This window comes from Leuresthes tenuis, unplaced genomic scaffold (genome assembly GCF_036924035.1).
Source record: "Leuresthes tenuis unplaced genomic scaffold, fLeuTen1.0.hap1 SCAF_9, whole genome shotgun sequence".
Taxonomy (NCBI): domain Eukaryota; kingdom Metazoa; phylum Chordata; class Actinopteri; order Atheriniformes; family Atherinopsidae; genus Leuresthes; species Leuresthes tenuis.
The window spans coordinates 13126339-13150323 of NW_027325363.1; the positions used below are offsets into that span (position 1 = coordinate 13126339).

At 44.7% G+C, this 23985-nt stretch overlaps 4 protein-coding genes across 6 annotated transcripts in view; 2 read left to right on the plus strand and 2 right to left on the minus strand.

Moving 5' to 3' along the window:
- Positions 1 to 9730, plus strand: part of sipa1l3 (signal-induced proliferation-associated 1 like 3) — a 62579-nt gene extending 52849 nt beyond the window's left edge. The window contains exons 13-25 of one of the 2 annotated variants that reach the window (XM_072392409.1): positions 204 to 455; positions 1426 to 1608; positions 2105 to 2229; positions 2750 to 2865; positions 2963 to 3417; positions 4539 to 4769; positions 4994 to 5156; positions 5247 to 5421; positions 5507 to 5656; positions 5961 to 6087; positions 6283 to 6364; positions 6494 to 7889; positions 7995 to 9730. In XM_072392409.1, coding sequence (XP_072248510.1) covers positions 204 to 455; positions 1426 to 1608; positions 2105 to 2229; positions 2750 to 2865; positions 2963 to 3417; positions 4539 to 4769; positions 4994 to 5156; positions 5247 to 5421; positions 5507 to 5656; positions 5961 to 6087; positions 6283 to 6364; positions 6494 to 6688 — 2254 coding nt within the window. In that variant the 3' untranslated portion in view covers positions 6689 to 7889; positions 7995 to 9730. Of the gene's footprint in view, positions 1 to 203; positions 456 to 1425; positions 1609 to 2104; positions 2230 to 2749; positions 2866 to 2962; positions 3418 to 4538; positions 4770 to 4993; positions 5157 to 5246; positions 5422 to 5506; positions 5687 to 5960; positions 6088 to 6282; positions 6365 to 6493 lie in introns of both variants that reach the window. The other variant, XM_072392408.1, reaches the window with a different exon arrangement.
- Positions 9731 to 9967: 237 nt separating this feature from the next.
- LOC140314271 (ribonucleoside-diphosphate reductase large subunit) lies at positions 9968 to 14188 on the minus strand. The gene is made up of 4 exons (XM_072392410.1): positions 14003 to 14188; positions 10865 to 12846; positions 10457 to 10645; positions 9968 to 10376 (listed from the first exon to the last, which is right to left on the minus strand). Exons 1-4 carry the CDS (start codon positions 14019 to 14021, stop codon positions 10185 to 10187), a joined length of 2382 nt encoding a protein of 793 aa, XP_072248511.1. The 5' UTR covers positions 14022 to 14188; the 3' UTR covers positions 9968 to 10184.
- Positions 14189 to 15288: 1100 nt separating this feature from the next.
- Positions 15289 to 20013, plus strand: qpctla (glutaminyl-peptide cyclotransferase-like a). Its single transcript, XM_072392411.1, has 7 exons — positions 15289 to 16047; positions 16607 to 16753; positions 16829 to 17122; positions 17529 to 17690; positions 18581 to 18680; positions 18767 to 18883; positions 19054 to 20013. Exons 1-7 carry the CDS (start codon positions 15826 to 15828, stop codon positions 19197 to 19199), a joined length of 1188 nt encoding a protein of 395 aa, XP_072248512.1. The 5' UTR covers positions 15289 to 15825; the 3' UTR covers positions 19200 to 20013.
- Positions 20014 to 20041: 28 nt separating this feature from the next.
- six9 (SIX homeobox 9) lies at positions 20042 to 22173 on the minus strand. 2 transcript variants are annotated; one of them, XM_072392412.1, is made up of 3 exons: positions 21773 to 22173; positions 20934 to 21094; positions 20042 to 20234 (listed from the first exon to the last, which is right to left on the minus strand). In XM_072392412.1, exons 1-3 carry the CDS (start codon positions 22163 to 22165, stop codon positions 20072 to 20074), a joined length of 717 nt encoding a protein of 238 aa, XP_072248513.1. In that variant the 5' UTR covers positions 22166 to 22173; the 3' UTR covers positions 20042 to 20071. The 2 variants fall into 2 exon arrangements, with proteins under 2 accessions (XP_072248513.1, XP_072248514.1); XM_072392413.1 differs by lacking the exon at positions 20042 to 20234 and adding an exon at positions 20729 to 20833.
- Between the last annotated feature and the right edge of the window lie 1812 nt (positions 22174 to 23985).

The window sequence follows — 23985 nt, forward strand, 5'->3', positions numbered from 1 at the left end:
AGATTAAACCGCTGCCTCTCAGTGATGCTTTTACTCACCCACATGACCCACAGAATAAAAAACCATGGATGAAGGATGTAAAGAGTGGATATATTTGGAGTGTCACAGGAGAATTGAGGAGATTTAAACATCGGACGGTTTGCGTTAGATGTTCTGCTCTGTGCTTTTCTTTATAAACAGCCCTCCACTCTTGGTCTCTTTAGGGGCTGCACGGAGGAGCATGAGATGAAGACCATGGAGCAGAAGCCAGAGCCTGAGCCTCTGGCAGCAGGATACCGGCCCTCCCCTCGCCAAACATGGCGATGGGAAAGCTCACCTGTTCCTTCAGGGCTCCACAGTGCCCCAAACCCCCAGCGATGGCCCCCCATGGGGCCTCCACCTCCTCCAATGCTCCGCACACACAAGGCCCTGATGCCAGTTCCCTACAGAGAGCCACAGCACCTGACCTCCAAGAGGTACGCCCACATACTATCACACTGAAATAAAGGAGGCTTGTTTATTCTCTCTAATTACCTCAGATCTTTTTAATAGTGAAAAGACGGAACTTATGGTGGGTAAAATCTAATGACCCAACATCTAAAACGCATTTGAATATCTAAGTACATGAATAAACTCTGAGAATCAGAAGGAACTGAGATGTGCAATTTATTTACAAAACTCTGGAAGTACAGGCAGCGTTTTTGATGATTCTTTAATGTTGTATAGAATACAAGATCCATTATCTTAAAGTCAGGTGGCTGTCAGTCGACCTAAATGTGTTTAATTTAAACTAAATGAAATCTGTCACGGCCCATTTCTTAATCTTAAATGTTGTTTAATGATTACCCTTTTGATCAGAGCTCCTAAAAAAAGAGTTATTAAACTAAACGTTATATCGCCTGCTAGAAATATAAAGAAACAAATGAACTAAAAAGGAAATAATGGAATTGATTTCTAAAGTGCTTTTTGTGTTTAAGACAAAAGAAAACATCAACCATCGCCCTCCAAACATGTCTGAAAGAGTGAAATTAAACAAACAATTGTTATTATATTATAGTGATTATTGTCAGGTTGGTAGATATTTATTTTCTGAATAACAGAAATTCTGGCAGTAAATCAGCTGAAGACATTTTCGTGATTGGCTCCTCCTTAGTAACACTAAATGAACACTGTAAACAAGAGGATTTTGGAAGCACGACTCTGTTGATCTGCTGATGTGCTTGGAGTGAAAAACATCCTCAGGCTAAGTCACATATTAGAGCTACACTGTTTCAGCCTGCAGGACCTCAACTGAGAACAGCCGGAAACTTGTTTTTAACAGAAACTGATGGTTCATGTGAAGAAGTTGGACACAATGTGGTCTTTGTGTGTTTTCATTCTACTTGAACCAGATGGATTATTTGGAGCTGGTGTCTCATTTTTTTACCTCCACTCTGTGTTCTCCAGGCCGGTGAGCTACCCAGAAAACCACTACAGCCTGTCTCCTGCAGGAGGCGACAGAGTGCTGCCCTACAGAAACCCCTCAGCCAGCTTCTCCTCGCCCTCCTCAGGCCTGCTCAGCCTCGCCACATTAGGACCACCTGGTATAACACCAGGCCCTTTTGTACACTACAAACCTTCACCAGACAGGTGTGTGCATGTGGGGCCCTTTGTTCCCATGAGCTCTTCTCCATCACCCATTGGATCTTGACTAAACATGTCAGTTGCTCGTAACAGCTGTTTATTATGCTCGAGGCAGATTATATCGGTTTGAAAGAGAAGCTGAATAATGTGGCTGGTCCGAGTCTGAAGTTTAAAATGTATGAACACGCTGTCTCCCTGAGGACAGATCTGTTGTGTGGGTGGCTCTTCCTCACAGTGTGGAGGTTGATAACATCTCACCCAACCAGAAAAACGTGTTGTACTCAACTGCCATCAGGATGCTAAACAGAAACTGAAAATCTCCTCTGATAATCACACCTAAACTGTGTCATTTTAGTGCTTATTTAGGTAGAATTTGACCTTTGTGCATGCCTCAATCCTCTCTATGTTCTGTCTTTCTGAAAGACATTAATACATAGTCATTTTACTACTGAAAATGGCATGAATATGCTCACTAACCACAACCGTCCTACGATCTGTGTAGATTCGGTACAGCTCAGCGCCCCCTGCTGCCGTATGAGCCTCACTTCAGCGTGGACATCATCTCAAGTGGTGAGTCTTCATCGGGCTTCACCAGCCAGGAGAGCACGATGGAGCGCAGCAAAACAGGTACGTTGCTGTCAAAGAGTTCCTTCTTTCCCTTTTTAAGTAACTGTAATCAATGTTTTCAAATTAAAAAAGGATAACTTGACTGTCAGCAGAAACATTTCTGTGGATTTTTTTTTTTTTTTTTTTAAAGCTACAAACACCCAGAGTTTTCTAACTAACTAAATCCCACAGAGAACATCAGAAACATAGTGGAGTCTGTTCCAGATTGTTGCAGCAGAACAGTGAATATTAGACGGTCTGCTCATCTGAACACAACTGCAGATGATAAGTAGTGTAGCTCCGTGTCTGTTGTTTGCTGATGTTCACCAAATCAACTTAAAAGGTGATGATGCTGACCAGACCTCTCTGATTGGTTTCTCTGTTTGCTCAGTAGAGCAGAGATAGCAAAGTGTGATTTTGAGTGATATTGAGTTTGGGGAGGTCAGTGTTTCAATGTGCTATAAGTATTTAATCCTCTTGGCCAACCATGGCGGTACGGTGTAATTTGCTTTAATCCTGTATGTGCATGCTTTCTGTCTAGAGCCCCTCTGGCATGTCCCAGCATCATCGTCTCGAGGACCAGGTGGTGGAGGGGGGCAGAGGAGACTAACCAGACAGGATGGCCCAGGGAAAGACTCTCCGAACAGACACTCGAAGGTCAGACTCCTCAACAAGCCGTCTTCGTCTTTGTTCTTTTGTAGCCTTCACTTCTGTGCAGCCCAGCTCAGTCTGTCTGCCTGTTTTTCCTCCTCAGGGTGAGACTCAGTACTCCAGCCACTCCAGCAGCAACACTCTGTCCAGTAACGCCTCCAGCAACCACAGCGACGAGCGCTGGTTCGACGGAGGAGCTGTGGCAGAGCGAGGGGGTGGAGGAGGTGGAGGTTGTCTCGGCGACCCGGCGGATCCTGACCCCGACCTACTCAACAAAGGGGGCTCCAATGACAGCGGCATTGACGCCTCCACGCATTACAGCAACAGTCGCCACGGAAACATGTCCAACAACCTGTCCCACAAGCCCATGCATGGCTCTGCAACCTACAGCGGCATCCAGGAGCTGTGCCTGGGAGGGAGCAGCGGCGAGGGAGAGGTGAAGAGACGAGAATCTTCACCCATCATACCAGCTGCAGCCAATCAGAACAAAGGATACCGGACAAAAACGTTCCCTCCTCCTGGCTCCAGCGCTGATAAAATGGATACTTTTAAACCCAGGTAAGACTCCACATCTCCGAGTAGATGCATCTTTGTTTCGAGAAGCTAACCTTTAACCTCTGTTAAAGACGGGGCAGAGATATGTGCTGTTTTTTATCTTGTAGAGAGTAATTTAATGCTGCAAACTTAATGGATAATGTGTCAACTAAGTAGATATGTTAGTGGGTGATTCTAACACAAGACTGACACAAGAACATTTATTTTTAAAGGAAAGGCAAGAGCACATGAAGGATTATAGCAGCCTAATCCTTGTGAAACATGCAGATCATCATGAAATCTGTGTTTGTGGGCATGTTGCTGCCATCCCACCCCCTCATCATAAAAGCCTGCAGTCATGCAATACACAAACATACACAGGTTTTGACCACTCAGTGCGGGATTACAACAATCCTAATGCTGCAGTCTGTGCCAGAGAGTGTCCGACCATCGCTGTACAACAAAATACTTTGACACAGAGGGCTTTAAAATGCTTAATCACAGGGAAAAAGCATTTGGAAATACTGAGTGGTTTGCTTACAGAGCAGCTGGATGATTTTTATCTCTTATTACAGATTACAAGATTTAATTTGGTGGTTTACAGACATTTCATGATGCTTCTCCTGCACGCAGCACAGCAAGGAAGCTGAATAAGATGATTAAGCATAGTAGTATTAGTAGTAGTAGTAGTACAACTACCATCTGCTATGGGCAGTGTATGATTTTGTGAATTGACAACACTGTCTTGATTTTATTTCACACTTTTATTCACTATATCAGTTACGCAGAGGAAGGGAAAAGATGAGCAGTTACAAAACAAATAGAATAAATATAAAAAAAACTCAACTCTTCCTCTGTACTAAATAAATGAATGCAGTACTGGTACTTAGGGATTGATTGGCCCTGCAGTCGCAGTCGTAGTTATTCACATTTACTACATGTGGTTTTATACTTCCAGTTGCCCCTTTTACCCACTGAATTAGCTTTTTTAGACCCAAAAAACAGGAAATAAATTCAAAACTAATGGAATTTACCCTTTAGTGTTGTTTCTGACTTTGTTATGAGTCTACAATCGTTATGATGAGTAAGAGCCATCAATTGGATCCTGTTTCGTTCATCATGCGTCCGTCTGTCTGTCCGTGAAGGGCGTACACACCGCAGGGTTATAAAACTCCAACGGCGGAGAAAGCGCGGCCTGTGCGAGCCTCTACGACCACACCCACTTCAGCTCAGATGAACTCCACCCCTTTATCCAGCTCCGCCCCCAAGGCCTTTTATGGAAAGAGCAGACAGAGCGCCAGGCAGACGGACGACGTCAGCCCGTCGCCTTCGAACGCAACCACAACGTCCAGTTCTGACAGCAGCAACAGCAAGAAGTAAGACTGAGAGCCTTTATGTCGTAATTTTTTACACGGTATGAAACCGTTTCCAAACTTCCCAAAGAGGTCTTTACACGTAACCCTTCAACACTGGATGCATACGAAGTGTCAACTGTGACCAGTTTAAATGAAGAGGACATGATTCACAGGAAAACGAGCACTGTAGGTGTAAGCTCGACTGTTTGTTGGCCTTTTCTCATGCTCCTTTCTTGTCTCTTCAGACAGGTGGATACAAATTCAAAGAACGTGTTTGGACAACCTCGGCTCCGAGCGTCGCTGAGGGACCTGCGCTCGCCACGCCGAACATACAAGAGCACCATCGAAGACGACCTGAAGAAACTGATCATCATGGACAACCCCGGAGAGACACCACAAAGAGACCCGGTGAGGCGCACGCTTGCGTGCAGACCGCCATCAACAGTTGCACTGTGGTAAACATGGCCCTCTGACCCTCTGCGCCGCCTCTCCCTGCAGTCTCCCAGGCGCACCCTGCAGCGCACCTTTTCAGACGAGTCCCTGTGCAGCGGGCGCAGAGATGCCAGCTTTGCGTGCTCCGAGAACCAGACAAACCCCACTGATGTGCTGTTCACCTGCACCCTGCCCACACGCAGACACGCCGTCTCCTCCAACCACATGCAGAGCAAGAAGAGTGAGCGTTTGTGTCACACTGTGTCAGGTTGGAGACTTCAGCTGACGCGTGTTCACTAACCACGGCCTCTCTGCTCCTCCCACAGTGCCTCTGTCGGCGTCAGAGTTGTCCCTTACAGAAGTGAGAGACAAAGTTCCCCCTTTGAGAAGGCTCGATCCCGGGCTGATGCCCCTCCCTGACACTGCCTGTGGGCTGGAGTGGTCCAGCCTGGTCAGTGCCGCTAAAGCCTACGAAGGTGAGGGCAGAAACAACCCCAAGAGATCAGGTTTGTCTGTGTGATTTATTTGACCAGCTGTAAAACTACATTCACGGGAAAGAAAGAGGAGTCTGGGCCTAAGCCCTTGTTTCTTTATTCTGGGTCTCTTTGCTGTCCCTCGAGCCTTCTCAGCAACAGACAAACACTCCCTCCATGGCCTTACCTGCCTTACCACACCCACCTGTGCAGAGGGATTGTGTTGTGTTTCCCGGGTGATGCTACAGGGAAAAGACTCCTTCAGACAGCTTCTTTTTTAATATGTGACTGTGTGTCTCTGCTACAGCACAAAGAGCGGTGTCCCTCTTCTCGCTGACTGAGCCGCAGGTCAGCAGCCCAGACGTGAGACCGGTCATCAGTCCAGTCCAGTTTAACACCCCTCAGACGCCACGGACCACGCCGACATTCAGCGGGTAGGTCTGCGGAACACAATTCATCCAGATGTTCATGGTTTTTAGGCCTGCTTTTATGCTTCTGCTGCCACCTGCTGGCAGTTTACTAAACTGTCAGAATTTACACCCCTCTGGTTGTTCAGTCCTCTGTGTTTTCTCTGCGTCTGATTGGGACATTTTGAATCTATGCAAAGTCATGCATGTGTGTGTTTACAGCGATGAGGTGCCCAATGATTTGTCGGGTCGGCTGCTCCACCTGGAAGTGATGTTAAAACAACTGAACAATGATCTGGAGAGGGTGAGAATCTTTTGTCGTTTTTTTTTTAAATAAAGCTTTAAAAGTGTTAAATCCTGGGACATTTTTTTAGTTAACAGAGTCTCACTCTGTTATTATTAGTCACTTATCTTTACGTTTTTACCACACCAGGAGAAGCAGGATAAAGTGGTGCTGCTCGCAGAGATGGCCAACCTGAGAGAGAACAACCAGCGCTTGCAAGAGGAGAGCCTGACCGCCAGCGAGCAGCTGCGTAAGTTCGGCGTGCTTTTTACCAGCCTCAACAAGACAGGAAGTGACCACGAGGCTCACTCTTTAACACACAAGGGCAGCTCACAGAGGGAGTGATGGACAACTGCAGAAGTCTGAGAGATTCAGACCGGCGAAGGATACCCAACGTGAGAGAAATAAGCTTTCAGTACCCATGATTCCTTGCACTCAGAGTGGTGGCAGAGAACACAATGATGTCACCTCCATCAGCTTCCACTGGACTGCCTTAAACCTGGATTTTTAAAATGCACCACTCCCAGAGAGTCTGAGCAGAGACCCTCTGTGCTCTGAGCCTGTTTATTTTTCTAAACTGAAGACGTCTCCTGTGCTCGCCGCACGTGCACAAAGTACGCTACTATGCCAGAAGATCGAACAGGAACGGAGATCCTGACTGTTTTAGAGAACACTACATCACCTGGAGAGGCCTAATACTGTTCCTGCAGCGAATCAGCCAAAAAGAGAACTTACTACAAACTGCATCTAGAATGCACTAAAAGTAAAGGAAGCTCTGCAGACGGGGTGCTGTAGATGGGTGCCTGTGAGGTACAATTCTCATGTATCGATATGATGGACAGATATCGTATAAAAGAGGTGTGTGTGTGTGTGTGTGTGATGGTACAAAACTCAGAAGCATCACAGTACAACAGTGCTTGTGCTTGAAGTGAGATGCATTTAGTGTCTTTGACAGGTGTGTGTGTGTGTGTGTGTGTGTGAGTGTGTTACTGTGAGAGTTTGAGTGTGAAAACGAAGCGATGAACAAACTTGTTTACTGTAACACGAAACTTTTAGGCCACGTCATTTTTCTGTCCTCCATTTAAACGGATGAACTGTGGCCCACACATGTGAAACAAGCCATGGGTGCGTTGATCAGAGCGTGTCACAAAGCTCAGTGATGTAACAGCGTGGGCTCTCCTGCTGTTGTTTTAAATCCCCCGGTTTCCTGCAGTGCCCCATCATCTCAGATCGAAACTATTTCTACTCTCGGTTACTCACTGGGGGGGTCTTTGGGCAAATATTTTTGCTTTCTTCTGGAGTGTTGAATGAGAGAGCTGATGTGCACAGAAGTATGTACTAAAGACAGTAAAGAGAGAAGTCCTTACAACAAAGTAAGTCCTAATTATATGTTAAGCTGGATGTAAATCATCACCAGAGGGATGAAGCTCAGCGGTTCAGTATCATTAGTGTAAAAAAGGTAACGCACAGCGATGGCAGTGACACCAACCTCGTCTCTGTCTTGTGTTTGTTTACATTCTGAAACATGAAGAAGACTCAATCAGCAGTTTGTTTTTGCTTTGAAAGTCCTGACAGATGTTTCTGAGTCACGTTAACGCGAAAGAAATGAGCCTGAATCTGTTTACGAGTTATTTAATTATCAAGAGATGAGCTCTTCTAATCTGTTTTAACACGTTGTGTCCGGTTGGTTAAAGTCCTGTTGATCAGAATTACCATAATGTTTGGCCAGTAAAAGTTTGCTAAAATCTCGGCTGGTTGCCTGGCAACTGGTTCTAGTGTAGCACCAAATTGTGCGACCCGTTAGATCCTGTGACCGAAGCGTGTTGCTGTCGGAGGGCCTTCGGTCACAGCGGATCCTGCGCTGCCCGTTAATATGGAACCGAGCGGCGTGAAGCCTCTCGTCAAAACTCTCATCAAGAAGGCAACAAGTTGCTCTCTTCAGTCTGTGGAACTGCTCGGCAGTCCAAGCTGTGACCACTAATGTGCGCTTACAGGGAATGTTTACTGCACAAGAACTTCATTCAACAACAAAGCTCCTTGATATCAGAACCAGTGTGTGTGTATGTGTGTGTGTGTGTGAGAGGATTTCCCCCCCGTATTCTATAATGAACCCACATGAACACACAACACTGTTTATACAGCTAAAACCCTTAACCACGTTATCTACTAAAGCTATTTTTCCTACAGAATTGTGTGTGTTTTGGATGCTTGATTTACCCCTGCAGAGGAACAAATCTTCTGATAAATATTTCTGATAAAAACTTCTTTTTTAAAAAAAAAAAAGATGATCTTTTCCTGTAGTCTGACGGACAGCCGCTCGTCGTCAGGTCGCCTCTTTGGATCTGGATCTGTTTAAACTCTCCAACCCGCTCAGGTTCCTCCCTCCGATGCTGTTTATGACATCATGTCATCAGATAGGGAAGCGTGATGCAATGCAGTTTAAATTGGTGCATCATCTGAGATTTAGCGCTGCTGCTGAGACACTTTCAGGCGTCCCTTTAATGTTTGTGCGATGCAGGACCGATGGAAGATGTTTGGACCCAACCAATAAGGACCAAACAACCTTAACTGGTTTTCTTTAGGCTGACTAAATGCTGTGACTGTGTTTAAACAAACCCATTCTGCCCTTTCCTTCTTTAATTCACACGAGAGGGCAAAAGTGTGACTTTGAACTGGAAAAAAACCGAACTTCTTCTCGTGTATCTATACAAACATCGGCACCAACTTTAACACCTTCTCTGATTTGCAGCCTCTTCTTTAGACGTGGTCATAACTCTGGAGCAGTCGGGCCACCCTGATTATTCTGTTTTGTTCAGGTTTGACGGTCGCGCTCCTGTACGATCCTTCACCCACACACAGCTTTGCAGGCGTTTCTTTCTGTGATTTTAATGAGTCTTAATCTTTAGTTTGCTTTGTAAAAGGGGGCGAGGTTTCTTCCTATACATATATCTATATATCATGTTCATATTATGTATAATTTTATGCTATTTAAAGCGTACACAAAGCCCTCTGCTGAACAAATCAGTAAAGCATTATATTGGTAATATTGTATGACTAGGTTTTTCTTCTTTAGATGTTAAATATTTTTATAATTTATTTTTTAACACGTTGGCCACTGCTGCGGAGCGTAGCGAAGACGAGAGGGTACTGTGTCTTATCTCATCTGTTTGTGCTGTTTTACCTCCGATTTGTGTACAAACTGATCTCTTTTGATTCCACTTTTCTCTTCTTTTTCCCCCCTCTGGGCTCAACTTTCTTCTTCGTGTCGGTGCTTCCTGCATGTGGCAGAGGTACGGGAAGCAAAGTGTCGTTTTCTTTGGGTTGTAATAACTTGTACATTCAAAAGTGTAAATTATGTTTTCATTATTTTATAAAAAATATTAAATCGATTATCAGAGCATTTGGTCCCTTTTGTTCTTTGACTTTTGTGGTCAAATAGTAAATAGATGCCGGTCAATAAACTCGACTTCCAATCCCTGAAGGTGAAGAAACCCACAAAGTGTTTGTTTTATGGTGTAAATTAAAGAGTTTTTGGATGCTTAAATCAGACATTTGTCTAAATCAGACTTAATTCTGACCACGAAACTGAAAAAGCAGCCATTTTTCACCTAATCAGACACGATATCTTGCATGAAAAACTTTATTTTCTTCAACAGTCACGTCCCAACATTAAATACATTTCGGTTGTTAGCAGACGGCGTCTTTCACTGACGTGAAAGAGTTGACAAAATATCAATATAAAATTTATTCTATACATTCTGATAAGCGCTGAAAAAGTGCACTCAATCAGTGAGAAAGAGCATCACATATGAACTGCTGTGGAGGCGCTTTATGGCGGCGTCTAAGATCCGCACATGACGCAGTCGTCTCTGTTCTCCAGAGAGCACACCATGGCCGCCGTGTTTCGCTCCTTCAGCTCCTGCACCGAAGCCGTGGTCGACTGCTCCTCCTTCAGCTTCTCCTTGTTCAGGGTGAACTGGATGGGGTTCGCGGCAGGCTTCGTCCTCAGGTAGTACATTCCCGTCTTTAGACCCTGACAAGAGAAGAAACGGTGAGTTCGGCCTGTGCACTTCACATCAACAGCGTCGCTTTCGTCCCGCGGGAGCCGCTTACTTGTTTCCAGCCGAAGAAGTGCATGCTGGTCAGTTTGCCGTAGTTTGGCTCGGCGATGTGGATGTTCAGGGACTGGCTCTGGTCGATGAAGGCGCCGCGGTCGGCTGCCATCTTCAGTATGGTCTTCTGAGAGATTTCCCAAACCGTTTTATACAGCTGCTTCAGGTCCTCTGGGATTTCACTGATTTCCTGTCAGAATAAAAATATACAAATACAAATAACACCGTCTCTGTGAATTATTTAGACCAAAGCTCAAAAGATCTTAAATTTCTTCATCAAACATCACAATAAAAAGCAGCAAAAGCTTAAACTACTTTGAACAGGCCGCCACAGTTTGAGTCTCACGTACTACCAGAGTCTCGTTCAGTTTCTGACCCGTTCGGGGTGATTTTGATGCCCAGGCGTTACCTGAATGGATCCGTTGTTTCCGATCAGCTTGTTCTTCATCTCCTCGTTCCACAGCCCCCTCTCGGTCAGGTCTTTGAGCAGGTGGGGGTTAACGATCTGGAACTCGCCGGAGAGGACCCTGCGGGTGTAGATGTTGCTGGTGTAGGGTTCGATGGACTCGTTGTTGCCCAGGATCTGAGCGGTGGAGGCTGTGGGCATCGGGGCCAGCAGCAGGCTGTTCCTCACGCCGTGTTTGGCGATCTTCTCCTTCAGCAGCTTCCAGTCCCAGAGGTCCGTGGGCGTCTTCTTCCACATGTCGTACTGGAGGACGCCCTTGCTGACGGGGGAGCCTTCGTACGTCTCGTAAGGGCCAAGCTCTGCGGCCTGTTCGCAGCTCGCCTCCAGAGCAGCGTAGTAGATGGTCTCAAATATCTGTGTGTTCAGCAGCTGAGCCTCGGGGCTTTCGAATGGGTAACGCATCAGGATGAAAGCATCTGCTAAACCCTGGACGCCGATCCCTATCGGCCTGTGGCGCTTGTTGGACTTCTCTGCTTCGGGCACCGGGTAGTAGTTGATTTCGATGATCTTGTTCAAGTTTTTGACGATCACTTTGGTGACGGATGCCAGCTTTTTAAAGTCAAAAGTCCGCTCGGGGGTGACGTACATGTTAAGAGCGATGGAGGCCAGATTACAGACCGCTACCTCGTCATCGCTGGTGTACTCAACTATTTCCGTGCAGAGGTTGCTGCATTTGATGGTGCCCAGATTCTGCTGGTTGCTCTTCCTATTGCAAGCATCTTTGTACAGCATGTATGGTGTTCCCGTTTCCGTCTGGGACTCAATTATGGCGTACCACAGCTGCTGAGCCTTCACCACCCGCTTCACCCTCCCCTCTTTCTCATAGTTGGTGTAGAGCTTCTCAAACTCCTCCCCCCAGCACTCGTCCAGCCCCGGACACTCACTCGGACACATCAGGGACCAGTCCTGGTTGCTCTCCACCCTCTTCATGAACAGGTCGGGGATCCAGAGGGCGTAGAAAAGGTCTCTGGCTCTCTGCTCCTCCTTCCCTGTGTTCTTCTTCAGCTCCAGGAAGTCGAACACGTCAAAGTGCCAGGGCTCCAGGTACATGGCGAACGCTCCGGGCCTCTTGTTGCCGCCCTGATCGACGTAGCGTGCGGTGTTGTTGTAGACTCTCAGCATTGGGACGAGCCCGTTGGAGTTGCCGTTGGTACCAGCAATGTAGCTCCCGGTCGATCTGATGCAGCTGACCGCCACCCCGATGCCTCCGGCAGATTTAGAGATGAGGGCGCATTGCTTCAGGGTGTCGTAAATGCCTTCGATGCTGTCGTCTTTCATGGCGAGGAGGAAGCAGCTGGACAGCTGTGGCCGGTTGGTTCCAGCATTAAAGAGGGTCGGAGAGGCGTGGGTGAACCACTTCTCTGACAGCAGGTTGTAGGTCTCAATGGCGGCATCTATATCTCTGCCGTGGATCCCAACGGACACTCTCATGAGCATGTGCTGCGGGCGCTCCGCCACTTTGCCGTTGATCTTCAACAGGTAGGAGCGCTCCAGAGTCTTGAAGCCAAAGAAGTTGTAGGAGAAATCTCTGTCGAAAATGATGGCGGAGTTGAGGCGGTCTTTGTTCTCCAGAACAATGTTGAGCGTCTCCTTTGAGATCATGGGGGAGTGGCGTCTGTTCAGAGGGTTGACATAGTTGTACAGGTCCTCCATCACCTCACTGAACACTTTCTTCGTCTCTTTGTGCAGGTTTGACACAGCGATCCGCGCGGCGAGGATGGCATAGTCGGGGTATTTAGTTGTTAGAGTGGCGGCAATCTCAGCTGCAAGTGTGTCGAGCTCCACGGTGGTGACGCCACTGTACAAGCCCTGGATCACTTTCATCGTGATCTGAGCCGGATCCACAAAGTCAGGGTTCAGTCCGTAGCAAAGCTTCTGGATGCGAGAGGTGATTTTATCAAACATGACGCGCTCCTGGCGTCCATCTGGAAAGACAAAAATGCAGAAAACGCCTCAGTCGGTGCAACCATCCCCGTTCGAATTACGAGCTAAACTAACATCATCAACCAATATAACTAAACACCAAAATCCCAAACCAATACAGTTCAACTTGGCAGTCCAGACTATTCAGTTGCTTCAGATAGAAAAACGGAGTAAAAATAATTTCACCGATAATAAGTACTGTTTTAGTTTAACTGTTACTTTTAATGGGACTAGCTAGGTCTTTAATGATTTTGTTGTGTTTGTGTCACCTCTTAATGGACTTGAAACTGCCACCAGTATCATTTGCCTCCAACACCGTCAAGGCTCAAAGAGTTTGTATTTAGCATAAAAAGCATTTAACGGACTGGTTGCTAAACAACACACTTTAGCAGGATCTTTCTGTAACTACTGAGAGACATTATGTCCTCTCCTTTTACCTACATCAACCACATAAGAAATAAAATGTCACAACAAATCTTTTTTTTTTTCTAATAACTCATCTGGCGCAGTAATACCGACGTAATGTGGTCACACAGCTGTGCGTGCACGCGACACTTTGCAAAGGAATTCTAACGTGCTCAGCCCATCAAAACCAGGAACCGGAATGGAATGTTAAATAACCTGCCACTACATGTAATCACTGCTTTACCTGAAACTCGGAAATGTCTAATCAGAGGCGGACTATGCTCACTACTGGCTCAGGTCGGCCTGTAAAATTTTTATTTTTGGCGCCATCTGTAACAAAGGCTCATAGCCAGGTTCATAAACAAAGAAGGGGGGGGGCATATTCTACTTTAATCGTTAACGTGAACTGTTTAATCGGCAGGTTATCGAGCTGAATTCTCGCAAATGACATTATTATAGTCCAACGCTACTTGGTTTGTAAATTAGTCAGTCTGCCTCACTGACTGTAGTCTGCTAGTTAACCAACTTAAGCTAGTAGTCATTGGGCTTGAGCACTAGTTAACGTTAACTCACACTGGATCGTTAAATCAGCCATTTATTGCAAGTTTCTGTAGTGTGAAAAACCCACCCAATCGGTCAGGCAGAGGAGTCGGTACATTTTACTAATCATACTGGATCATCGTCATATCTGATAGCACAAAAGCTACCGGAGGCCCGCGTTACAAAGCTCCTGAACTACAAAACACAACTCACCTCTCTTGATCACGTGCATCCTGGTAAAGTACGAGGTTTCCCGTGTATTCAGAAAACAAGCTGAACCCCTGTCCACTATCAAAATGTGCAGATGAACACTAACTCCGCTCAATCTCGCAGGAGAAGCCGCGAAAGACACCCGAAACTCCCGCTAACACTGGATATGTACGGAAGGCGTGACTTCCGCAGTAAGATGGACGTCAATTTCGACCAATCACCAGCGACAAACTGCGTGGCGTCATCTCTGTGGACCAATCAGAGGACTGAAAAGATTGTTTCTGTTTTTCCGGTTATCGAATCTGGCGGGACAGATAAATGAGTTATAAAAGGCCTCTTTGTCGTTGTCTTTGTTAGGATTGACAGTATTACCTAGTATATAGGGCAGAAGCATGCAGCATTTATACATGTTATTACATTGTGAGTGTCATTAAGACACACCCAGAAACGCATCAAAAGAAAAAGATATTTTGCAAACCTTTACAGAAAGGAAAAACATTCAATATCCAGAACTTCAGTAAAGTTTTCTTCAGTTTTCTAAATTATAAAAACACAACTATTAAGGTACTTTGGACAATAATAGTTTCCAGGAAAACTGGAAGAATAGCAGGTCTTTAATGCTATTTAATGTTTAACAAGAAATACTCCTTATCTTTAGTTTACAAAGTGTTTCAGTTGTGCTGTTAGTTTACCTGGGGCCACAATATTATGTTATATGCTTGTTTTGGTTTACAACATATGTAAGATACTCATAGAAGTTAGCAAAGATTTGATCACGCAAAGTTTAACCTGAGCTGCAATAATCGATTAGAAGAAAATGTCAAAAATACTGTGCATGAAAAACATCCAAATAGTTTCTGAGCAGCAAGCAATATGCCCCAGATTTTTAACAACTAATCGATTAATCAAGTTTCCTTCAAGCACCCATCACAGCCTCTTGGTCAGACACAGAAATGTTCAATCTGGGTACAAATTATGCCGAATAGTCCATTTTAAATGTGAGATTATTTCATTCAAAGAAATTCACATGTTCTTATAAACAGTAATCACAGAATTAATCCTATTCCTTTTCATATAATTCTCACAATTCACATGTGAATAAATGCCAAAGGTACAACTTTGCCTCTGTAATAAACTGGATCAGAGGTCAAATAAACAAAATAAACTTGGATGCTCAAATGAAGCACAGGTACCTCACACCTGTATTTATAGTATTGTTGACAGACGTTCCTCTCCCAGCCGCCAGGTGGCGATAAGGCGCCACACAAGGTTTCTCCAACTAATTAAATGACACAAAAGAAGCAGCGCCTTTGACTACGGACGTGTCCCGTGATGAATAAACGTTAAATTTCTTCGTTTTTATTTGGACTGTCGCGACTGGGGAGTTGTGACAAGCTTCATACGAGATTAACCCGTCGCCTTTTCTGTCACTATTAGCTGTAAATGGATGCTAATGAGTTCTAAAAAAAGCGGTCAAGAACTGCTTGTTTTTGGACGAGAGCCGCTGCAGATAGACAGGCTTAACCGGCTCATCTGTGAAATATAATTGAAATCTGACACAACTTGATCAAAACCGCTTCAAAGTCAGCCATGCTTTCCGTGAACTGGGCTGCAGGAGATGCATTGAGGTGTCGGACGTCAGCAGACAGACTTTTCGGAGGTAATGATGGATTAGTATGTTGAAGCAGGAGAACGGGCTGTTGCTGATGTTTCCCCCGGGTCTGCTTATCTCCTCTTCGTGCTCCACTTCCTGTGTGAATGTTCCTCTAAGTTGGTTTGGACACGTAGCTGTTAGAAGGACAGACTGAGCGACACCATCCGCGGCCATGTCCAGGTCCAGTCGGCGGTACAAGCCTCTGCAGCAGAGCGGCGGCGGCGGCGGCTCTCTGCCCGGCTGTGACCGGGTGCGGATGCCCCGGGCCCGGGTACTGCTGTTCTGTCTCCTCGGTGTCCTGGTGCTGGCGGTGGTTCTGGGAGCCTACCTGTCCAACGACACCGCCACTAGACACGTGAACCGCATGCCATCTGCAGATCTGACCAAAGACAGGGTAAGAGCAGCGATACACAAACAAACACGGACTTAAAAACCCTGAGGGCACACCAGTCACTTAAAGAATATATGTAACTAACTATAGAATCCATCTACAAGTCTATATTTACATTAAATAATCTGTAATTTCTATATTATCACACAGAGAGATGTTGTTTAGTTCAGAGTTATTTTACTTTAAACCCATAAGGGTAAATGTAGCAAAACTCCTTTTTTTTAGGGCTCAAACATTGAATATCAAAGAGTAAAATCTACTATATTTTCCTCCACCGCTGACCAGATGCGACACACGTTTTGAAACTGTGAAACATGAAACTGTGCTTGAATAAAACCACAATGTAATTCTTAATGGTTAAATCTTGAAATTTGTTGTTTAAATAATTATTAACCAAAAACCACCATTCTGAGCAAATTGTTCTGCTTTATTTTTAATAGCTTCCAAATTCTTATTTAGGCCGCATGATCAACATATCAGTAAATGTTTTCAGTGATTATTAAGTCTAAGCTTACCTTTTCTGTTATTACTCCTAAACAGATCTTTTTTTCTACTCCTTCAGCTGTCCCACAAACCCAGTAAATGCTCTCCAGCTCAAATCCGCCGGCTGGCCTCTCAGGTGGACGGCACTCGCTTGTGGGAGACTCACCTGCGGCCGATCCTAATAGAGAGGCTCCCGGGGACACAAGGCAGCCTGGCTGTACAGCAGGTGTGTGTACATATTTATAGATTCCTCCTGTTGACACACACTCTCCTCATTTTTTTCCTCTCTGCTCTACCTCAGCACATCACCTCCACCCTGTCCTCGCTGTCTGCTGGCTGGTCCATAGACCTAGACTCCTTCCAGTCTCCTACCCCTCGTGGCCAAGTCACTTTCACCAACATTGTTGCCACTCTGGACCCCACAGCCCCGCGGAGGCTCCTCCTGGCCTGCCACTATGACTCCAAGGTCCTGCCTCCAGATCCGCGGGCCCCTGAGAGGGTGTTTCTGGGGGCCAGTGACTCTGCTGTGCCCTGTGCTATGATCCTGGAGCTCGCCACCTCTCTGGACGCACAGCTCAGATCATTCAAACAGCAGGTGTGTGTTTTTGTTACATGTGTGTGGACATCCTGAACTTGAGACTGCATCAGGAGCAGAAGCTGACAGATTGTGTTCGTATTTCTGTGATGTGTCTCTACATCTGGTCGAGTGAGAAGACGTGAGATGCTGACGAGCGTTTTCTCTCCCTTTCTTCTTACGGACTGTGGTTTCGTATGAGACAGAAAATGCTGACGCCAGCTGCTATTTTGAGGGCAGCAGGCATCTGAATATAACACTATCTCTCTCGAGGCTGTGATTTGCAGCACGTAGTCATAGTAGGAAAACACGCTGCGACAACACTGCGGGAGAAACTGTCCTTTGCTGCTGCTTTTTCAACTTTAACTTTCTGCCGACACAACACAAAACTGTGCAGACTTTGATAACTCACTTTATCTTCTCTTAGAAGCTCCCAGTCACTCTGCAGCTCGTCTTTTTTGACGGCGAGGAGTCCTTTGAGGAATGGACTGCCACAGACTCGCTGTACGGCTCTCGTCACCTGGCTGAGCTCATGGCTAACACGCCTCACGCCGCTGCCTCCTCTCACGCCACCGTGCTCCAGGCTGTGGTGAGGACACCGCCGACACAAATGCACGTCCGCACCTCGATCCAGACACATTCTGAGCTTTGAATTAGAGGGTTGAATGCCGCAGACTGCTTTAACCAGTGGGCGGCAGCAGTTTGGTGAATCAAACCGACTTTCCTGAATGTAGATTTAGCTGCTGTGATCGGAGTTTGGACGTTTGTTGATTCAAACCTTAGATCTTTGCATCCTAAGCCGACTGAATCCACTGGAGGAGATGTTGTTAGCTACAAAACTTTCTCAAATGTGCAAAATGGATTTTTTTTTTTTTGTTTGTTTTAAACAAAACTTAAAAGGTTTGCATGTATCACAAACATTTACAAGTCGAAAAGCAAACTGCAGGTTTTTTTTTGTGCACTGCAAAATATTTCATTTGATTTTGAAATGTGTGATTTGGTGAATCACATAATTCACATTTGGTGAAAATCACAGTAAGAGAGTGGATGTCGTGGAGGCATCTGAACACAAATGTCATTAGATGTTATTTAATTGTGCATTTTGTTTAAAAGAAGGGAAAGAAAGCTTCTGAAGCGATGATAGACTGCAGTAAGGCAAACGTTTGTCAGCAGTCAGTGGATGTACTAGAAAGATGAAGCTCTGCGTTTCACATGATTTTACTGATGTATTAATTTTTCAGGGAGATTAATAGTTGTTGTTGTAACCCTCCTGCATCTTTAATCAACCATTACCAGGCTGTGTTGATCAGCTGAGTTACAATGCTGCAGTACATAATCTGATATAAATGACTTGCATCTTTGGTGCCCTCCAGTGGTGAAGCACTGCAAGTGTGAAAACTGTGAAATCTGCAACCTTGAATGAATCGTTTTTAAGAGGAGTCTAATTTCCCTTTATTTCACTTTACATTATCTCTTTAGGACCTCTTTGTGCTGCTGGACCTGCTCGGTGGTCCCGACCCACTGATTGCAAATCACTTCGACAACACGGCGCGCTGGTTTGACCGCCTGATTGCTGCAGGTGTGCAGCCGGCTGCAGCTTCAGCATGACTTGTTCAGTTCTTCCCGATTGTATGTCAGAACTCTGTCTTTTCCTCTCATTGTCAGAGAAGAGACTCCATCGACAGGGTCTGCTGACGTCTCACCCCTCAGAGCAGACATACTTTAGGAAGGACGTTTACCTTGGACCTGTGCAGGATGACCACATCCCCTTCCTTCACAAAGGTGAGTAACAACAAGGTGGCTGCTCCGGTTGGCTTCTACTGTACATGCTCATGAAGATTCTTCCCTTTTCATAAAAAGTTAATCACGCTCCCGCTGACAAAGACTTCCTGTCAGTACCTATACCGCATTACACAAAGTGTCAGTCATCTGCTTTCACTGGTGCTTTGCAGGCGTCCCTGTGCTGCACGTCATCGCCACTCCCTTCCCTCAGTTCTGGCACACACTGGACGACACAGAGGACAACATGCACCGTCCGACTGTAGAGAACCTCACAAAGGTCATGGCTGTGTTTCTGGCAGAGTACCTTGGCCTCTGAACACGAGAGACCAGGAGTAGACTCTACTGAACTGGAAGAATTGGATACCAAAGACTTGTCCCTGCTGGATGAGACACTTACGCCTAAAGGCCATCGGAAGTGGATTCAGAGTTTTAATTAAAGTGACTGTAAGAGCTGATGAGCATTGTTCATGAGGAGCAGGGAGATACATGTGAATTCCAGATGAATATGTTTGCTTTGGTACTGTGAAAAGACAAAAAGCCTTATCACCCTTACCGATGGGTTACCCTGTTAATCTGATGGATATGCACTTTGTCTTCTTAAAGACAGACTTATGATCAGCGGGGCTCCCGGAGAACACCTGTGAAACACTTCTCCTGACTTTGCCTTCAGATCTGTGAAGATCCTCACCCTCCCCGGCTGTTTTTTGTTTTCTCCTTCGGGTGCTTGCTGCGTTAACCGCCATCATTATGATGATTATTGTAGTTTAAAAAAAAATAAACAATTCCAACATCTGTTTGGTTTACACCACGTTAAAGTTTACCACGGAGTTCACGTGATTTTATGCATCTTTTAAACCTTTGAAGAATGTTTGTGGAGTCAAAAACACTGAAACATGGCATTACAAGATTCTGCAACTTCTGGATACAGCGCATGGGGGAATATTTACCACCATAGTCCCTAAAACGAGTTAAAAACTTGGCCACTACGTTAATTAAGGGTATGTTGCATTTAATCCAGCTACATGTTGCTTAATTTAAATCGTATGTGTTGAATGGTGTCTATGTTTAAGTCCTGGTACAATGTCTGCTCGTTCATGTTTTGGTAATAAACTGTCAATGACTTCAGATAATGAGACTTTAGATTTATTACATTTTTTTAAAAAGCAGCAGAAGGATGGCAGAGCCAAGTTAGACGTTCAGATGACATGCAGATGTGTGAAGAAGAGGTGGATGAAAGAGGGGTGGCGGTGTAGGGCGGCGTCGGCTGGGATGAGGGCTTCCTTGAGGAGAAACATCGTTTTCAGAGGACAGGTAGACTTCTGAATGTCCTCCAGCGATCTGTGTTTGAAAACTGAAACAAGAAATGAGGAACATCACAAAATTGCAAGTTGTACAGTGATGGATGCTTTTTTTAAAAAAGTTATTTAATCTAACCACCAGAGGGCGCTGTGACTGCACGTCGTAAGGTGTGCAGCAGAAAGTTTAATTTGATCAGCATCCTCAAATAAAACCATTGTTCTTACAGCACTTTAAGGAAACAACCTACGACCATAGCATTACGGTTTAACCTATTCTTTTTAACTTACTTCTAACATAAAACTGAAATGTTTTGGCTTTCTTGTAAATGATTATGTAGCTGTAAAACTTTAGGGCAATGGCAAAAAAATCTAAAGCATCTCGGTGTTACAAAGTGGTCACATCTTGTAACAGCCTGTAACTTTAATAATATGTATTTATATATTTTTCGTTAGGTGAAAGTTAGTCATAGAAAGAAAAAAAAATCCGGGTTCTTTTAAATTTAATTTTAATTTATATTGATTTTATTGTCTGTTAGCTGATAAGATGTAGGTCCCGTCACTAGGCATTGATGGCGACAGGTGAATTTAAAGGCAACGGTCAGCCTGCTCGCCGTGTATCCCTCCGCGTCCTGTGTGAATCGTGCCTAAACTCCTGTTTTTAAACACTGTATCATCATTATTGATGGACTCGAGGTAATGACGATTAAAATTCACCGGTCCCTCTAAATGCGACCCGCTGTGTCCCGACTGACCTGGTGACGTCCGTGACGCGGGCTCTCTGCCGGCGGTTCTTGAACCAGTTGCTGACCTGGGTGGCAGTGAGGCCGGTGGCCTCCGCCAGCTCCCGCTTCTCCTGGGTGGAAGGATAAGGCTGATGATGGTACCACTCCTTAAGTATACTCCTGGATTTCTCCTGTTTAGAAATTTGATATTGTAAGTGAAATCCGATTTTAAAACCGTTTACATCACTCTCAAAATTCATAGAAAAACTAAAGGTTTAGGCTTTGCTGTTTGTTTTATATAACCAGGTGTTGCAATTATACACTTAGTCCCTCAGGAAGATGCAGGCCACAAGAAGGGAAGGTGTACTCTTTGTTTGGCCTTAAAATTATTAATTTCTTCTTCTTTCTGTGCTGTAATTTGTTTTGAACCTAATTAGGTGGAGCATATTTGGTCATTTTTTTGCTTGTTCTGCAAACACTATGGAAGTACTGTGCTTTTTAATCATTATCATCATCATCACTATTGGGCCTTTCACAGTTGTAGAAAAAAATCAGATCCTAATTGAAAGATTGTTATGCAGAAAAGACGTGGTTTAAAAGAAGACTGAGGTGAAAGTTGAACAACAAGTCGAGGATCAGTTAACTTGCAATTGCTGTCTATTTTTGCAGAAATGGTCGTATTTCATAGGAAGATACTGAGATTTTCATCTGAAACCTCAGCCTGTAAAATATTTGATATCAGGTAAGCTGTCAGAAAAACAGTGAGGGAAAAAAGGCAAATAGACAGAAGGACAAGTTCTAAGAAACTGCATTTACAGTTTTTGAAAAGTTACTGTTTGGGAACAGATTTAACGTAAAGATTTGCCAACCTTGAAGCAGTAGCTGGTCTCCTCTCCATCCCAGATGGTGTGGGGCAGAGGAAACTTTCTCCTCACACGATACTTCCCCACAGCTCCCAGGAGCCGGCCCCTCTGCCTCTCGGCCTCCATGTAGTGAGCTCGCAGCCAGAGTTGCTGCAGGAACGGGTGGCTGCGTGGGGAGAAGTGGAAGCCCTCCAACAGGGTGTAGAGCTCTGAGAAGCGCCCCTGGTGAAAGGCCACTGCGGCTTTAGCTTTGAGCACGCTCTCCAGCTCCCCGAGGCATGAAGAGGAGGCGGAGGAAGAGGGAGGAAGAGTGCGGAGGAAGCCGGCGAGACGATCCATGTAACCGCCCTGCAGAAGGACCTCACAAACACAAATGACCTGCTCCGCTGTGAAGATCATTGATGTGGCGGCAGAGAGTCCTGAGTCGCAAGTGTGAGTGTGGAAATGCCTCCTAACAGCTTCTTTGAAGTCTTTCGAGGTGAGAACTGGAGCCTCTGTGGAGCATTCTGGATGAACAAGGACTAGATGAACCTGCATGTGTGTTTAGTATTACTCATCATCATACCTTGGGGCATGTAACCTGAGATCATCAGGGCTGTAATAACACACCATGCATCCTCCTTCTCTTGTACAAACACATGCTTGAACACCTTTACACATTTTAAAGCTTTGTTGTTGTACTAACGAGGGAACGTCCATGAATGCTTCACCGCGCTGGAAGAGAATGCATTTGAATAAAATTTTCATGCCAAATTAGAGGCAAAAATCCTCTGATAAATCTTCTTAGTGATGATCCCCAGTTCAGAAACACGGTGCGACGGCAGGAGACAATGAGCTTTTTTTTTTGTAAATGTAGTTTATTATAATATCATGTAATATAAAAAATAGAATGCATTTGAGTACAAAAATGAGAAAACAAGAACCTTGATTGACAGACACAAATGATCCCTTTCAAAGCCATTTAAAAATTCAATCAACATACAAAATCTTTGGTCAAGTCTGAAGTCTGTATTCCATGTGTGAGGTGGGAGAGTTAAAACCAATCTCAGGCTACCGTACAAAATAATATATTGCAACAAATCAAAGCCCTAGCAGGCTTTAATGTTAACATGCTTTGGTAAACAATGAGGACACACCACCCTTTTACCCCAAATTGATGTAAATTAATCAACAAAATTCAGGCAAACATTGATTTTTTTTTTTTTTTTTTAAATCATTAAATGATCCAACTCAAGGCCAGAGGGAACCAAGTAATTAAAAGCTTATTAACAGGGCTTGACCTCTTTCAAAATTAACATTAATGACCTTAAAACTGGTTAATACCTGTAGTCTGAGACTGTAAAAACTCAGGTTGCATAATAATGTGACCTTCCCAGTCAACATTAGTATAATTTCCTATTTGCATTCTTTCGACAAGGACTCATTTTCGTTCACTTAAAAGTAGAAACTGATTGGTACATGCTTTAAATAGATTAAATGTACAAAAAAAGACACACAAACATAAAAAAAAACAGGCCATCCTTGTAACTAGATGCGACACTGAAGTGTATATTTGTGTACCATAAATGGCCAAAAGTTTAACCGCTACCTGTGCTACGACAGCAGATCGCTCGTCCGATTTAGGGGTCTAAATCCAGAAATCAGTGAGCTTTTTGTTTTCTTTTTTTTTCTGACCTGTCGAGAGAAAGGATCTCAGGACGGACGATACGAGTCCGACCGCGGTCGTAACGACATGGCAGCGCAGCGTAAACATGGTGTGAATGAAATGTGCAAAATAAACAAACTGACAAGGTCAAGCAATGACCAACGGTGTCACATTGTGTTTCACTGACAACCAATCCGATACAGAAATGTGGTGTTCCAAAAAAAAAAGTCCAGAAATTTGGTTGGCTACATAGAAACGATAAAATAGTAAAAACAAAACAACAAAAGATCTTTACCCCCCCCCCCCGACACAAACATCAAACACGAAAAGTTTAAAATAAGGCACTTATCAGTATTAATATACTGAGATTTTGTCTGCATTTGACAAGAAAAAAAATCACTTTTGTGGGATCACAGCTACTATTTTAGTGTAATGCACTGCTATGCTTCCTGTCATCTCCCAAGTGTCCTGGCTTTTCGTCTCAGCCACTGTGCGACATAGTGTCCTATAAAGAGCTAAGCGCGCATTGCATAGAGTTTAAACCTTTCAATGACCCTTTTTAATTCCTGTGTTT